The sequence below is a fragment of the Copadichromis virginalis genome, linkage group LG19 (assembly GCF_057382275.1).
Source record: "Copadichromis virginalis isolate Kocher_CV1m ecotype Utaka linkage group LG19, C_Virginalis_male_GT1.1, whole genome shotgun sequence".
Taxonomy (NCBI): domain Eukaryota; kingdom Metazoa; phylum Chordata; class Actinopteri; order Cichliformes; family Cichlidae; genus Copadichromis; species Copadichromis virginalis.
Genome location: NC_140636.1, coordinates 30,213,806 through 30,229,875, shown reverse-complemented (window position 1 = coordinate 30,229,875; position 16,070 = coordinate 30,213,806). Strand labels below are relative to the sequence as shown.

At 42.7% G+C, this 16,070-nt stretch overlaps 1 protein-coding gene across 3 annotated transcripts; it reads right to left on the bottom strand.

Moving 5' to 3' along the window:
- Positions 1–71: 71 nt before the first annotated feature.
- ncmap (non-compact myelin associated protein) lies at positions 72–15,308 on the bottom strand. 3 transcript variants are annotated; one of them, XM_085442075.1, is made up of 4 exons: positions 14,991–15,308; positions 4,679–4,785; positions 1,769–1,853; positions 72–1,210 (listed from the first exon to the last, which is right to left on the bottom strand). In XM_085442075.1, the coding sequence occupies exons 2-4, from the start codon at positions 4,770–4,772 to the stop codon at positions 931–933; spliced, it is 459 nt and encodes a 152-aa protein (XP_085298201.1). In that variant the 5' UTR covers positions 4,773–4,785; positions 14,991–15,308; the 3' UTR covers positions 72–930. The 3 variants fall into 3 exon arrangements, with proteins under 3 accessions (XP_085298201.1, XP_085298200.1, XP_085298199.1); XM_085442074.1 differs by lacking the exon at positions 14,991–15,308 and adding an exon at positions 5,261–6,866 and having other exon boundaries at positions 4,679–5,205; XM_085442073.1 differs by lacking the exon at positions 14,991–15,308 and having other exon boundaries at positions 4,679–6,866.
- Positions 15,309–16,070: the final 762 nt, after the last annotated feature.

Here is a 16,070-nt window from a genome sequence, read left to right as displayed (position 1 = left end):
ATTATTTGTACTACTACTACTATTATTATTTTCTGTGCTAATTACTTCATTGTAATAAACAGACAATCCACTACTACAAATATTAGTTTTTATTTTCACTTCATTTCATTTAGTGAACATCTACAAACAATACAAATACATGGACCAAAGAGAATAAAGTGCAAAATACTTTAATGTCAAATTAAAAATGATTCACATCAGGAAGCAAGGCTGACAAGCTGTTTCACATAGGTCTCTTCATTCTGCGTGGTAACAAGGAAAGAAAGAAAGAAAGAAAGAAAGAAAGAAAGAAAGAAAGAAAGAAAGAAAGAAAGAAGGACGTAATGATATTTTTGAGATTTTTGTGAATGTGTGACTGCTCACAAGTACAGAATGATGTAAAGTTAATAGAGCTCAAAATAAATCTGGAACATTAACACATTTTCTCAGTCATAAAGGGTGTCCATTACACAACTACAAAAAGAGTTATCATTTTCCATGCCTTCAATTAGATGAATTCTACGTTTACTCAAAAACCTCTTGAAAACATAAATTTGCATCGCCGGACCAGCATTATCCAGCCATAAGCCCATAGCTGTCCACACTACACATTACTTCATTACTTCATTAGCAGTAATGCAACATCAGCAAAGAGCACAAACAGCAATGACTATTCTCTGAACACTGAGTTTAGCCAAAGTTCTTCAAAAGGAAATTTCCGTATTCAGATCCTTCATTTCCCTTGTGTCTCTTTCCAGTGCTGCTTTGATCATCTTTGAATTGTACACCCAAAAGACCTCATGATATCCTTGTAGTCTCTACCAGTGGCCCAGTTGTTGGAGATTTAACAGTGACAAGGTCACAGATTGAGTTTCCACAGCATTCAGTCAGCACAATATGTAACAACACATCAGTCAGTGCCTGTTTTGAGACTAAACCGCAGTCTTGGTGCTATGTGTTTTCTATTGATGGATTTTCATGTATGGTGACCACGGTGGACCCGCTGTTGGTGCTGAACTGCTCAACTTGATTCCCCTCCGCACTGGTGAGCTCTGCTCTGGGCAGCCGGAAGCTGCTCTCTGAGGCTGGGTTTGAGTTGGTGATGCTCCCTGACACAGAGCTGATTCCCACGGGCGTCAGCGGAAAGTTGCTTTGAACTGTAGATTGGGACATCTTCGGACGAGGTTTTGAACTTCTACTGGTTCCCAGGAGTCTGGATTCACGTGTCCGCCTGAACAAAAAACAAACAAAGACATTGGGAAGACAAATTTATAGATTTTTCTTTTAAATTTGTGATTCCTGTAATAATTCCATAATAATAGCAGTTTTTTACTTGTCTTTTGTCTTTTTACTGTAGTAGCTATATGAATAAAATAAAAATCTCATTTACATTACATATATTAGATTGTCAAAGGGTCATAAGTCCCTCTCATGTGTCTTTATTGAAGTTAAACAATCTAAGAAGGGAATGCCCCTGTGTGGTTCTAGCTACCGGTTGCAAATCAGATATATAGATAGATGTGACCTGTACGTCAGGTTGTGCCACTTTATAGGGAAAAAGTCCCTCGTCAAAATGTCAGGGAACCACAGGCAGAGAATAAATAAGAATCTGATACAGAAGATGGTATTATGGTATCTCTCAAACGGAACGTGATAAAAAAAAAGCAAGATGAAAAGCTGAAGCAGCTCTCTAGTCTTCCACGAAGTGAACAGAAATAGCAACATTGCTTTACAGCTTGAAACATTCGGTATGCAGGAATCGCCTTGTGTCCGAGGAATGTCGTCTCACCTGTTGTACGTCTTCAGGATGATGAGTAAAATGGCGAGAATGATAATAATGCCAATGACAATGACAGCAATCATAGCGCCAGAACCTGAGAGACACAGAAGAAAGGAAAGATGAGCAATGAACTCTCTGACAATTGGTTTATGAGCTACGCCGTCTTATACACATTCCGCCTTCTTGTGATGGTCCAACTTATTTTGTGTGTCCTCCAGAAATAATGACTTGTGACCTAGCAACCATATCACTAAAAGGTAAACAGACGACGGTAAATATTTTCTACCAAATACTTGTCTGCCAAGCCCATAAGAAATGTGCAGATTAGACTTTATGACGCAGTGGGTTTTTATTTCTGAGGACTGGCTCTTCTGATTATTTCTTATCTAACTCAAAGCACTAGATTAGATTAGATAGAACTTTATTAATCCCTCGGGTGGGTTCCTCTGGGAAATTCGATTTCCAAAAAAGCACAGCACCGACAGAAGTTACAGAGTTATACACACACACATATATATAAATACAGAGACAATATAAATAAAATATACGAAGGGGATAAATAGAATAAATAGGAATAAAAATAAAAATAAAAATAAAAATACAAGTGAATTGCACATTTCAAGTATTGAGTCTATTGCACCGTTGACTATTTACAAAAGTATTGCACAAAAGGTATTGCACAGTGAGGTGAAGAGGCACTACAGCTTAGTTGTTCCCCCCTACTATCATGGTGTCTATCCATCCATCCATCTTCATCCGCTTATCCGAGGTCGGGTCGCGGGGGTAGCAGCCTAAGCAAAGAGGTCCAGACCTCCCTCTCCCCAGCCACCTCCTCCAGCTTGTCCGGGGGAATACCAAGGCGTTCCCAGGCCAGCCGAGAGATATAATCTCTCCAGCGTGTCCTGGGTCTGCCCCGGGGCCTCCTCCCGGTGGGACATGCCTGGAACACCTCGCCCAGGAGGCGCCCAGGGGGCATCCTTGCCAGATGCCCGAACCACCTCAGCTGGCTCCTTTCGATGTGGAGCAGCAGCTGCTCTACTCTAAGCCCCTCCCGGATGGCCGAACTTCTCACCCTATCTCTAAGGGAGAGGCCAGCCACCCTTCGGAGGAAGCTCATTTCCGCCGCTTGTATCCGCGATCTCGTTCTTTCGGTCACTACCCACAGCTCGTGGCCATAGGTGAGGGTAGGGACGTAGATCGACCGGTAAATTGAGAGCTTCGCTTTTACACTCAGCTCCCTCTTCACCACGACTGACCGGTGCAGCGTCCGCATTACTGCAGCCGCAGCCCCAATCCGTCTGTCGATCTCCAGCTCCCTTCTCCCATCACTCGCGAACAAGACCCCGAGATACTTGAACTCCTCCACTTGGGGCAGGAACTCATCCCCGACCCGGAGTGGGCACTCCACCCTTTTCCGGCTGAGAACCATGGCCTCAGATTTGGAGGTGCTGATCCTCATTCCCGCTGCGTTACACTCGGCTGCGAACCGCTCCAGTGCGAGCTGGAGGCCCTCACCCGATGAAGCCAACAGAACCACATCATCCGCAAAAATCAGAGATGAGATTCTGAGGCCACCAAAGCGAAAGCCCTCCGCCACTTGGCTGCGCCTAGAAATCCTGTCCATAAAAATTATGAACAGAACCGGAGACAAAGGGCAGCCCTGGCGGAGCCCATCACCCACCGGGAACGAGTCCGACTTATTGCCGGCAATGCGAACCAAGCTCTTGCAACGGTTGTATAGGGATTGAATGGCCCGTAGCAATGGGCCAGACACCCCATACTCGCGCAACACCTCCCACAGGACGCCCCGAGGGACACGGTCGAATGCCTTCTCCAGGTCCACAAAACACATGTAGACTGGTTGGGCAAACTCCCATGCACCCTCAAGTATCCTCGAGAGGACAAAGAGCTGGTCCAGTGTTCCGCGACCAGGACGAAAACCGCATTGTTCCTCCTGTATCCGAGGTTCGACTAGCGGACGAACCCTCCTCTCCAGCACCCTGGCATAGACTTTCCCGGGGAGGCTGAGGAGTGTGATCCCCCTGTAGTTGGAACACACCCTCCGGTCCCCCTTCTTGAAGATGGGGACCACCACCCCGGTCTGCCAGTCCACAGGTACTGCCCCTGATCTCCACGCAACATTGCAGAGACGTGTCAACCAAGACAGCCCTACAACGTCCAGAGCCTTCAGGAACTCGGGGCGGACCTCATCGACACCAGGGGCTCTGCCACCAAGGAGTTGTTTAACTGCCTCAGTGACCTCGCCCCCGGAAATTGGTGGGTCACACCCCTCATCCCCAGACTCTGCTTCCTCCCCGGAAGACGTGTCAGTGGGATTAAGGAGGTCCTCGAAGTATTCCTTCCACCGCCCGACAATTTTCTCAGTCGACGTCAACAGCGCTCCGCCAGCACTATACACAGTGCAGGTAGAGCACCGCTTTCCCCTCCTGAGACGCCTGACGGTTTGCCAGAATCTCTTCGAGGCAGTCCGAAAGTCTTTTTCCATGGCCTCTCCGAACTCCTCCCACACCCGAGTTTTTGCTTCAGCCACTGCCCGAGCCGCATTCCGCTTGGCCTGTCGATACCTGTCGGCTGCCTCCGGAGTCCCACAGGCTAACCAAGCCCGATAGGCCTCCTTCTTCAGCCTGGTGGCTCCCTTCACCTCTGGTGTCCACCATTTGGTTCGGGGATTACCACCACGGCAGGCACCAACCACCTTGCGGCCGCAGCTCAATGCAGCAGCTTCGGCAATGGAGACGCTGAACATGGTCCATTCGGACTCAATGTCCCCAGTCTCCCTCGGAATGCTGTCATGGTGTCTACAAAAAAACAAAACCTTGCTGACAAGGATGTGTTTCACTGATGTCTGGTTCAAGACGACGCTGCAGTTTGGAGCTCACACACAGATGATGTTCTTACTTTGAATGAGTATTTGTTCTTTGGACTTGGTGATAGCGGTTGTGTTCGAAGTTACGGTAGTGTTGGTCACTGGTGAGACGGTTGAAGCTTGCATCTTCAGGAATAACCTGCCAAGAACAAAAAGTATCACGTCAGCCACAGACTGAAACAGCACTACATTCATTCGAGAGAAATATTATAAGGTTTAAACCGTTTCTGCAATAGATTTATAACACATCTAGAAAATAAGAGGAATGTAGAAGAACAGATGGGGAATAAAAATAGCAGATGGATCGCTCAGTGGAGGGAAAGTTGGTAATGACTGAATGTTTTATGGCATCCACAAGAATGGCAAACCTCACCAGAACAGTACAATAAAAAGTACGAGTGAATAGCAAGATTTGTGGTACCAGAAGATTCTAGCAATCATAAAGCTTTTCTGTTCAGTTTTATTTATATATATTCACAAGAGCCGTCCCCTATTGAAGGCTATGAGTAAGCACCTGGCGAAACTGGGAAAGAAAAACTCCCTTATAACTGGATGAAACCTCTGGCAGAACCAGATCTGGGGGTAAGGGGAAGATAAGAGAGCAAAATACACACCTTTTTTTCCGTTTTTAAAATCTTTGATGTATTTCACGACGCAGTCTACAGAAGCAGTCAAAGCAGAAAATATGTTGCCAGCCACATAACTCGTCTCTGACGAGATTTCTCACACAAACAAATGATATTAAACTGACTGACAGGATGTGATTGTTGGGTTCTCATGCTTCTGATTGACTGGCTGGTAATGCCAGGCTTTGTCATGTCTGCCAGAGCCTTTGTTGTTTCAGGGATGTATATTCATCAGGCAGTCAGAACAAAGCTGAAAAAACAGAGCACAAATATGACCCAGTACTGCGTTCCTGTATTCCTGCCCTACAGTTCTCATTTTGGGGTACTTAACATTTATTTATTTCATATACCCTGCACCTCCTTTGCATAAACACCTCCTTACGTTATCACATTTTGTAACATTTTGACGTTTTTAAGCACAAGGGGAGCAAATGTGGGCAGCGGTCCGCCATTTCACATTTTAGGAATGTTTACCAACGCAAAAGTGCAAATCATCATCTTCAGTAGATAATATAATTACAAGATTCAGAACATCCAGAGAAACAAGGACAAAAACCAGCAGAGAATGGCCAGGATTGTGGTATCTCAGGTGACACTGCACTAATCCTCTGAGGCCTAAGTCATCATTAGAGATGACTTCAACCAAAATCCCAAACCTCTGCGCCCTCTCCTTCCTTTCCTCCTAACTATATTCTATAAATGATCCTGTTCATTCATATCAACCTTCCCTCCCCCCTTTCCCTTTATCCTCTTTCCACTCCTTTTTAAAAAAGTTCCCTTTTATGTTGTTTTCTTTTTTCTTAAACCCTAAATCCCACCTTTTCATCTCTTCTTCCTCCTTCCACTGGACTAACCTCAGCATTACCCCTTCTTCATTTCCTTCATTTCCTGAAGCCTAACCTTCCCCTCCTCTTCTTGTGTCTTTTCCTCCATTTCCAAAAATCAAATCTTCCCTTACTTCCTATTAATTCCCTTTTACTAAATTTTGTCCTCCTTCGCTCCCTTTTCCTTTCCTATCCTCAGTTATATTAATTAGGGGATAATGATTAATTATCCCATTCCCTGACTTTGACCTTTCCCTTCAATTTTTCAATTTTTCCCGTTAGCTTTTTTAGTATATTCAACTATTTTTTCATCATTCCCTTCTCTCATCAATCAGGGAACAAAGAAAATAATCTTCCCAACTGACACACATCAAAATCCATTTTCAGTATTTCCATAAAAATCAGTCTTTCCCTTCTCCAAAATGTTGGGTTAGGGTTATCTTTAATGACTTAGACCTCACTTAAAATGGACTGAAGTGAAGTGGAAAACTATGTTGTGGTGTGAGGAATCACATCCTTGGCACTAAAGAGAACAAGGACTGTTACAGAAGCCGGATGCTTTCATGGTAATAAGGTGACATTAGTCAACATCTGTGAAGACACCAGTAATGCTAAATGAGATCTACTTTTTTTTTTTTTTTTTTTTTTTAATAAATAGGACAGGGGGAATGAATGAGAGAAAGAGGGGGAGAGAAAGAAAGAAAACCAAAGGGGAGAAGAGACGGTGAGAAGGGGGGGGAAGAGAGAAAAAAAAAAAAAAAGAACTCCTGGGTCACCTGTATGGAGAAAAAAAACAAACAAACAAAAAAAAAAAAACAGAGGAGACAGCAAACAACAAAGAGCAACATAATAATAGAGAAAACAAAGCACCATCACAATAAACTAGCTAGTCATAGATATCAATATTTACTAAATAATAAACGATATTGTGCAGCACGCAAGATAGACAGCGCACAGTGTGCTTTGAGGCAGCAGCCAAGAAAGCTTTAGTCCGCGTCTGTGAATACCCATGTGTGCATACCTGTGTGGATCAGCATGCTTGCATTCCAAAGGTTTCTCCATGTAATGATCTGCTAGGGAGTGTGGGGGGGCCACAGCCCCGTCCTCCAGGGTGTGAAGCGGGTATGGAGGAGATCAAAACTCCAGACATCCAGAGGCCCCCAGAACACAAGAGACCATGGAAGACCAACAGAGGGGCAGCCGCGCCACTGTTCCAGTAAGAGCTGAGGAGAGTCCCAGATGAGGGCTCGCCCAGCAGCCGCGGAGCAGAAGTCAGGGGGAGTTGCAGTGACGCGCCCGTGAGCTCCGCCGGCAGCCAGCTGTGCCTGAGTGACCGAGCCCCAGGCCGAGAGGCCGGGGGCACCCCACCTCCAAAGGGGCCCGAGCGAGCCCCAAGCCCCAGGCCCCGACAAGCGGCCGCCAAGGAGTGAGCCGGTGTGTACCCGGACGCCCACCCCCAGACACAAAGAACCACCAACACACCGACACCTGAGGGAGTCCGCCACCGGCAGGGGAAGTGGTGGTGGGTGGAGATAGGCCTCCAAACCTTGGAGGGCCTGAGGTGTCCCCAGAGAGGTGGTGTCTGATACCCAACCTGACATATAGACACAGACATACAGGCACACACAGACACAAACATCCATTCCCACCCTCATGCTCTCATATGCACTCACTCCACACTCAACCAACGTGGAGACAGACATAAAGAGACGCTGTACACACAATCACACTCCCCAAGCGTACTCTACAAACCGGGTCTAGGTACCCTTGCCCCTGGAGGGGGGAATTGCACCCAGACCCAGGTGGTGTTACCCTTTTCCCTGCGGTGGGGAGAGGCAGACCACCCCGACTCCGCAGCAGCAGGGAGGCCCCACACCCCAGACCGCAGTCGGACGGCCAACTCCTCCTACTAGCCCTCCCGCTCCAGCAGGCCGCAGAGAATGGTCCAAAAAAAAAAAAAAAAAAAAAAAAAAAAAGACAAAGGATGAACTGAAGCTCTGCCATCACGTAATGTCGCATACTGCTGTTTCTGATGTCATTTAGAAAAAAATAAAAATAAAAAAAATAAATGAGATCTACTTTTAAGAGCAACATAACCTGCCAATCAGATAGATGACACTTCTTTTCTTATTTCAGCAGGACAAATCCATTTTTCACATTTTCCGCATACATAAAGCAGCATGGCATTGTGGTAAAAGAGCGCGGCGCTAAGATGAACTGTCTGCAATCTAGACCTGTCAGCTTACATAAACACTTGGCATATAATAAATCAAAATTACCACAATGGAGGCTCTGTACTTATAAGCAGGTAACATTTTAGATAAAGCAAGAATGGGGAAACATTTTACGTTCCAAGCACAGCATTTGCTTTTCTAGTTTCAGCTGTTAAACGTGGTGGTAATCCTGCCCCATTCCTAACGTTTTCAAAACTCAAAGTTCCCGTAGTCAGATTCAAAATAAACATGAATAAATTTTTAACTGAAAAAACACATTCTCTTTTACAACATATAAGTATAATAGTGCTTACTAAAGTCTTCAAGTTACAGTGCTTAACAAACTTATTAGCTCACCACACAATGCCAAATATTGGCTAAAGTAACAGTATTGGTAATTACCAAAATAAATGCTTATGTAATGGTCAAACCCCCACTATGTGCAAACTGTTTTATCAAAATGAAGTTCCTGATGCTAAAATTTAATTCGTTTATTCCTACAAACGAGGTTCTAGAAATGAAAAGGTATAGATTAGCGATCTCTCAGCCATGACTCCTAGAGTCACCCTCAGATATTATTTTACTGCAAGTCGACAATCAGGGCTCCTGTGTGATTTCGTTATTGTACTCAGAACACTGTGATCGCAATCTAATCTACTTTTTTGCAAGCATGTCACGAAGAGATCCTCTGTCAAGTGGGAGGATCCCAGAAACTCCAGGAAACAATCAGATCACAGCTGTAGGTCAGGGCTGTCCCTGTCACTGATCTCTCCCCTGACACTGATAAGGACAGCGACACCATCTCGCAACCAAAGCAAACTTGACACGAACAAACTTTTTAACTTCCATAAAATGGATTTCCATATAGATTTCCATAAAGACATCCTCTAAATATCACTTCTACTTTTGTTTCCACTTGTAGCACGCTGGCGTCATCACTGGACTTCCTCATCCTCTTTTCACGCAGTGCAACGTAAACCAAAGGATACACAGTGAGCTCAGTGAGTCATCCAAGCGTGACTCAATGAGGCGGTGATTAAGTGGAAGATTTAATGTGCCGACATTACGATAGCATTTATTGTTTTATGTAAAGCACTTTGGTATGCCCAAGGCTTTTAAATGTGCTCTATAAATAAAGATTGTTGTTGTTGTTGTTGTTGTTGTTGTGTGTGTGTGTGTGTGTGTGTGTGTGTGTGTGTGTGTGTGTGTGTGTGTGTGTGTGGTTTTGTATCTTATAATGAGTTGACATTTTTTGACCTAATCACTTCCACCACTCATTAACTAATCTTAAAATTACCAGGCTGAAATCACAGAACTATTTCGATTTCTTTAACAGGAGCGTGTTTGCCAGCACAGCGGCACAATCAGAGCAGGTGGCACAAGCGGATAAAAATTTGCATCAGCTATAAAAAGCTGAAAATCTTGGCACACAGAAGATCATCCCACGCAGACATCCTGACACATATCATATCAATTATAGTCACAGTAAAGTATGGAAAATATCACCCCAGCACTGCGTATACACTGGACATGTCATTTCTGATTCATTCTTTTACCTACTTTACAGAGATTATGAGATTTTAGATTATTGTTTCCCCCATGAAGTGTATGGATAAGTGCAGTCTTTTGTGCTCAGTCTTAAACATCATGCTCGAGTTTACATTTCACCTACAAGCCACTGTGCACATCCTGGAAGCATTGCACAAGGTCTTTTTACAGACCATATAGTGTATGCGAAACCTCAAGGACACGAATGCACAGACACTTAAAGTCACAAATACCAAAAATTGGTCAGGGCTTAAACTGTGATTTTATTGTTTTCACTGCAGTAAAATCAGAACTGTAGTCACACTCTGAGAATAGAGTAACGAAACTTGTACTCGATACGTGTGTGTGTACTTTACGTCTTATCCACCGGGCAAATATTGCATAAATGACTCTCCAGGTGTTGACATACTATTAGGCAAAGAGATTAATAATGGCATACATCATGTCAGCTGTTTGCTGTGTTGACAGCTTCTGATAAGTGGCTAACTAATCGTCTGATGTGTAAGGTCAGTTACACCATTGCTTTGGAAACAGTAGGGAATACACTATGGGGATGACGTGGTTATGTAACCAGTTGAGTCATTTTTGTTCCTATAGGCAAAAAGTTCAAATGAATGTGTGTGTTTAAAAAGTACCTTATTGATAGCTATAGTATTTTTCTTTACAGTACTGTATTTTCAATGGTTAGTTTTAAACTATATCTTCCTTTGAAGTATTATTACTGTATTTGTTCATTTATTGGCCCACTGTGTAAAAAGAATAGTGTACATTTTCCAGATGGTGGCAAATAACACAATTACAGTTCTTTTCTTTAAAGTACTTGTGCTGTATTTTTAGCTTCTAATCCTTTATTATGTCTTCATTAGTTCTTTGCCATTAGTTGTTTACAGCAAATTAACAGAACGTGACGGAATAACAGGTCTGGATTCATTTACTGGAAAAAAAAAATTAATATGGTTAACTGGCTTAAATGGGAAGAAGCTAGGTGTACTAATTAAATAAATTTGTTAAAAGTGCCTTTATCATAGCTGAGTCTTTGGTGATTATAGAATAAGTTACCATGAGAGAAAGAACAAGCTCTTTCTTTAAGGTTCAAATGTAGAGCTACGGGTATTTGTTGTGCTACAAAGCTGCCTTGTCTGCAGAGGCAATCAAAAATGTGCTGTCGAAAAAAATGGCTTCACCAGAGCAGCAGGATGTGTACCAGCTTTTATCAAAAAGAGGTGATCGGATTAAGCAAAGATAGATCACATTTATTGTCCCAGGATGGAGATTTAATGTCATCTTTTGTACAGTTGAAACATAATCTGTCCATTTTCGTAACTCCTTATCCAGTCAAAGGCTGTTTTGAGACTGGAGCCCAAAGCAGCTGTCATAGGTTACACCCTGGGACAGCTCCCCAATAGCTGTACTGTAATTTTAAACTAAACGTTTCACTCCTTAACCACCCTCTTTACTTGGCGTTTTCATGGTACAGAGGCATCTCTTTACATAGCTGCACATGCTTGTGATTCAGTAGCCAGTGGGTGTGACGCCTCTCACGGAATAGGTGTGTTGACAGACGTAAGTAATACATCACAGGAGCTGCAGTTTAGATTTAGGATGGGTGCTATGTGGCAGAGGTTGGGAGAGCCCTCAGCCAAGGAAAAACACCTAATGTTAACACACCTTGACTAATTCACGTGCAGACATCGTCATCCTATACCCACTCCTTTACTTCGGCTGAACTGCCCAGAAGACAAAACTCGAGTTTGATGGCAAATGAATCATGGCGCCGTTTCCCTGAGTAGAACAAATTGCAAAAGATATGTTATCCTAAGCCATTTACCATGATTGAACGCTTGTGATAAAAGATAATGACCTCATTTAATTGTCCAAGTGTATTTTTATGTGTATAATATCTCTTTTCTGGCTTGATTTTGATTGTAAATCTTAGAGAATATGCTCTCTTCAGGGTTAGTTAAATAACATATAACAGGTGCCAGCAGATGGATTTTTGGCTTGAACCCGGATCGTTTTTTATTTACAGTAAACATTTTAAAGCAACACCGGTCCTTTCATAGCTTGGTCACTGGCTACCACATTCCTGGTGTACAAACCAAACAGTGTAATCAGCTGATCAAGTTAGCCACATATTGGAAATGCCATAAGCCATAAACATACATCCTTTATTGTCAAGATAACAAAGGGGAAATCAGTCAAGCTAATTCAAACACGAGTGGCAGTAAAGGCCGGTGGCTTGGCCAGGATTCTGCAGGATGGAGGAAAAAAAACACTTCAACTTCACAGATTTAAACCCAAGATCCAACCGAATGCATAAAGTTTATGATCTGTTGCACCATTGTCAATATACTTTATATGTTTTTATAAGTGTCAGTTTTCAGCATTTCATTTTTATGATGTAATATTGAAAAGTAAAAATGATGCAGCCATTGTTTATTGACTTTTCAGTAATACATTTCTGCCTGCTCAGCTATGATGTAAAATATGTGATAACACTGTTTCTAAAGCAGCCCAAGTATGTTTTCCTTCATCATGTTCCTGCATTGGGACACAATGAACAACATATTTGTCAGTAGTAGCTGTGATATTGCCAATCTATATACTATATTGGCTGAGCTCTAAATACTTAATTCACTTATCCACGTTAACTCGTTTTATGTTTATTGCAAACCCCAGAGCGTGGAAAATCTGTTTTTCCCCCCACAGGGAAACTATATTACAGTTAATATACACAAGCAGGATAATCTTTTAAAAGACATAGGACATAAGTAGCAAGAGACCCTCTCATCTTTTTTTACTCTGGTTTCTTAAAAGTAAAGGAATCTGAAACTAAATCTCAACAGACCACTGATTCTGACGTCAGCATCCGTGTCCTCGTCGGTCAATCTTCTCCGTTCTGTAATAAGAGTTTGTTTGCTGTTCCACAAACTGCAGCTATTCACTAACACTGCAAATTCAATATCCTTTCTTCCACCCTGAGTAAACAAGCCGGTTATTGGTCTGTCCAGAAAGTGGACTCGTTGCAGAACGGGAACAATTTAGTTTCCTTTTTTTTAATATTATTTTTTTATGAGGGAATGAACAGACAAAGCTGTTGACTCGTTCCACCTCTGCAGATGCTCACCCAGACGTTAAAAACAACGCAGTCTCCCGCACGACCCATGTTCACAAGTACATTCAAAGTACAATCTTCAAACGGCTGTCGGAGCCAATATTTGAGCAGTCACTTTGAAGCAAGCTAACAAGACATAGATGCCCCCGATTGTTTCCTTAGAAAAGCGGACATGTGGCCTAAAGTCACAGCAGAGAGCTCGCCTGGATCATCTCTGATGTAAACCTCTCATATCTTTGGTTATTCAGATGTCACACCAAATAGGGATTTTACTGTGACTTTTATTGAGCCCAGTCAGTGAGCACAGAAATTTGCAACAGAGAACAGTTGCTGTTATTCATGTAAAGCTGAAGTGATCATACCATGAAAGTAAAGGTGTGAATGCCGGAGATAACTGCAGGACACTTGTTAAGTCATTGGACAGACCCCAAAGACGATAAAAATGTAGATCCATGTGTGGATCAATTTGAAAGCCAAATTCCAAACAAGCTCAGATAATTTGGTATTTGTAGTGAGAATCACACTAAACTGGTTTCAGATGGAGGCAATAAATCCTTCAGCAATGAGTCTACGATGAGTTTGCACAACAGCTCCTTAGCGTGAAGAGTATTCTACACAGCCATGAAAAGCATGACAAATGAAGTGTGTGAGGGGATTAACAAGCCATTTCTCAAGTGTGAACTTAAAAAAAAAAGCATTTAAGCCCAATGAAATACCCAAATATGGATTGTAAGTTGCACAGACTGAATGCTGAACTCAGTGTCTCTTTTTTTTTTGTTTTTGCTTGTTTACAAATGTGAAAGCTGCAAAAAATAGCCAATCACTTGAAGGAGTGTTAAAGCATCATTCACACATTCTCTGGGAGTATTTACACTAATTAGGAACACATTTTCTAATTAAAATCTGTCAGTCAGAATTATTATCAGGAGACAAACCTACACAAACTGTCTGAGATGAAGTGCTGATTACTCATTCAAGATTCCTCAGAAATATTACGATCTAATAATAGGATGAATAATTTTCCTAAATGACTAAGATGCTGCTGCTCAGAAAAGAGTTTAGCGTTGTATAACACACTTTTCCTTCTAACTGGATACACGACATAGAATTAATCCATCATTGCCATGGTGAAAATCCCATCGTTTCTAATTGGTCTGTAATAGATTTCTATATAAGTTCATTTTCTGTCACAGTGTTGCTTTGCTGGTAAGTGCGGTGTGACTTGCTAATGCTGTATTAACAAAGCACATTATAAGACAATGCTCATCAAAGTTAAATGTGACAACACAAGAAAGTCCATACAATTGAAGTTAGCCTACTGAGCCACAGAGTTCATTTGTGAATACGTCATTTTAATTTCATTTTAACCTCTTTTATACTTCAATCATAGGATCACAATCTTCTAATTAAACAAAGAAAATCACAGAAGGCAAAATAAAATCAAACCACATCACATTGAATAACTTGAATAACAGGAAACATTTCGAGCAATGTTTCAACGTGATTAAAACTTGAATATCTGTTTTAGCTGGGTAGATTTACACAGGCATTAAACACTTAGAAGAAGCTTAATGTGTGAAGATGACAAATCTTAAATCAATAAACCGTCATCATGTGAATCGGTACAGCAGGACTACACAACGTGCGATCACATTTACCTGCAATTATAGTGCCAGCTGATGGGAAGATAAGGGCAGCTGCTCCATCAAACAGTCACTTATCAATAGGTGATATGCAGCCTGATACTAATGAGAGGTCAAAATGACTCTTTTTTTAAATTCCAATTCAAACTTGTCCACTTCTTTAGCACTAAAAGCAGATTTCTATACATGAGAGATCTTTGGTATGTGAGCTGTTTTTTTGTCCCCTCACCTGAGATGTGTTCTCGTTATGTCTGAGAGAACCCCCGCTCCAGAACAGGAAACAGTCAACAGGAAAGGGAGTTCTTACTCTTTGAGTTTACATCAAAACAAAAAAAATTATCTGCCAAGAAAACCGCAGCGGTTAGTGTGACCTACCCGATCACCTTCTCTTTGATTTCAGCCCAAGCCTTCTCCGGATGGGAGCCTGAGCAGTGCAAGAGCCCCCTCCCTCAGCTGACTGAGGGGGGCATAGTCCAGAATCGCAGCAGGCCTGGGGAGGGAGACACCAGGGAGTCGAAGAGCCGGGTGAGCAACTCCAGGAGGGGAGAATAAATCCCAAATGCAGCTAAAGTGGTGGCGGCACAGGTACAAGCATACAGGTCAGATGTACTGAGAGAGCGTGAGAGTTCAGAAACAATCACGGATATCTGTGAGTGTGTGAGAGAGAGAGAGAGTGTGTGTGTGTGTGGTTTCTCTGTGAATCACAGTGTTTATGTGAAGAAGGGGAGGAGAGTGTGGAGGAGGAGGAGGCTCCACGTTGCTTCTCGCTGAAAGTAATAATGTCAGGCAACTGGTTTTTCAGGTCCCTCCGCCCGTCCCTTAGGCGTGCTGGAGCTGCTGATCAAAAAGCAAGAATCCTCTCCAAAGCTGCCAGCTCTCCCCATGACCACCGCTTCTCAAAATCAGTCTCCAGTGGGCGTCTCGGGACACTTTGTCCACATAGCCAGCATATAGTGGACACATTTCTATTCCTCCAGTTAAGATTTATGTCTTAACTGGTAGGTCATTTGAAACTATCACTTCCTCTCCTTTACAGAACAAATGGCCCTACTCGTGTGTACTCGTGTGAGTATTGGCAAAGTTTGTCGTTTCAGTTTTATCAGATACGCATTCATCTCTGGTCAAACACATTTCATGTATGTAGTTAAAAATTGACAATGTGCCTGTTCAAAGGGTATTGGGTGTGTGTGTACCAGCCTTCTATTGTTGGACTGTAAGATCCATTCAAACAGCTGGAAACAAGGGAAACATTTGTACAAGCAATAATTTAACAGCTTGGTTAGACTTGTCCCAAACCTGTGCCAAGAACACTTCAGGATCCAGCCTCATGTTACCCCCAGGGACCACGAGGTTCCTATGACAATAAAGCAAGTTGGAAGCTATTCTTTTGTGAGGAAGTGTAAGTAAACTTCATTTGAGGAGCTACACATTGTCCCGGTTCAACCAATGGGCTGA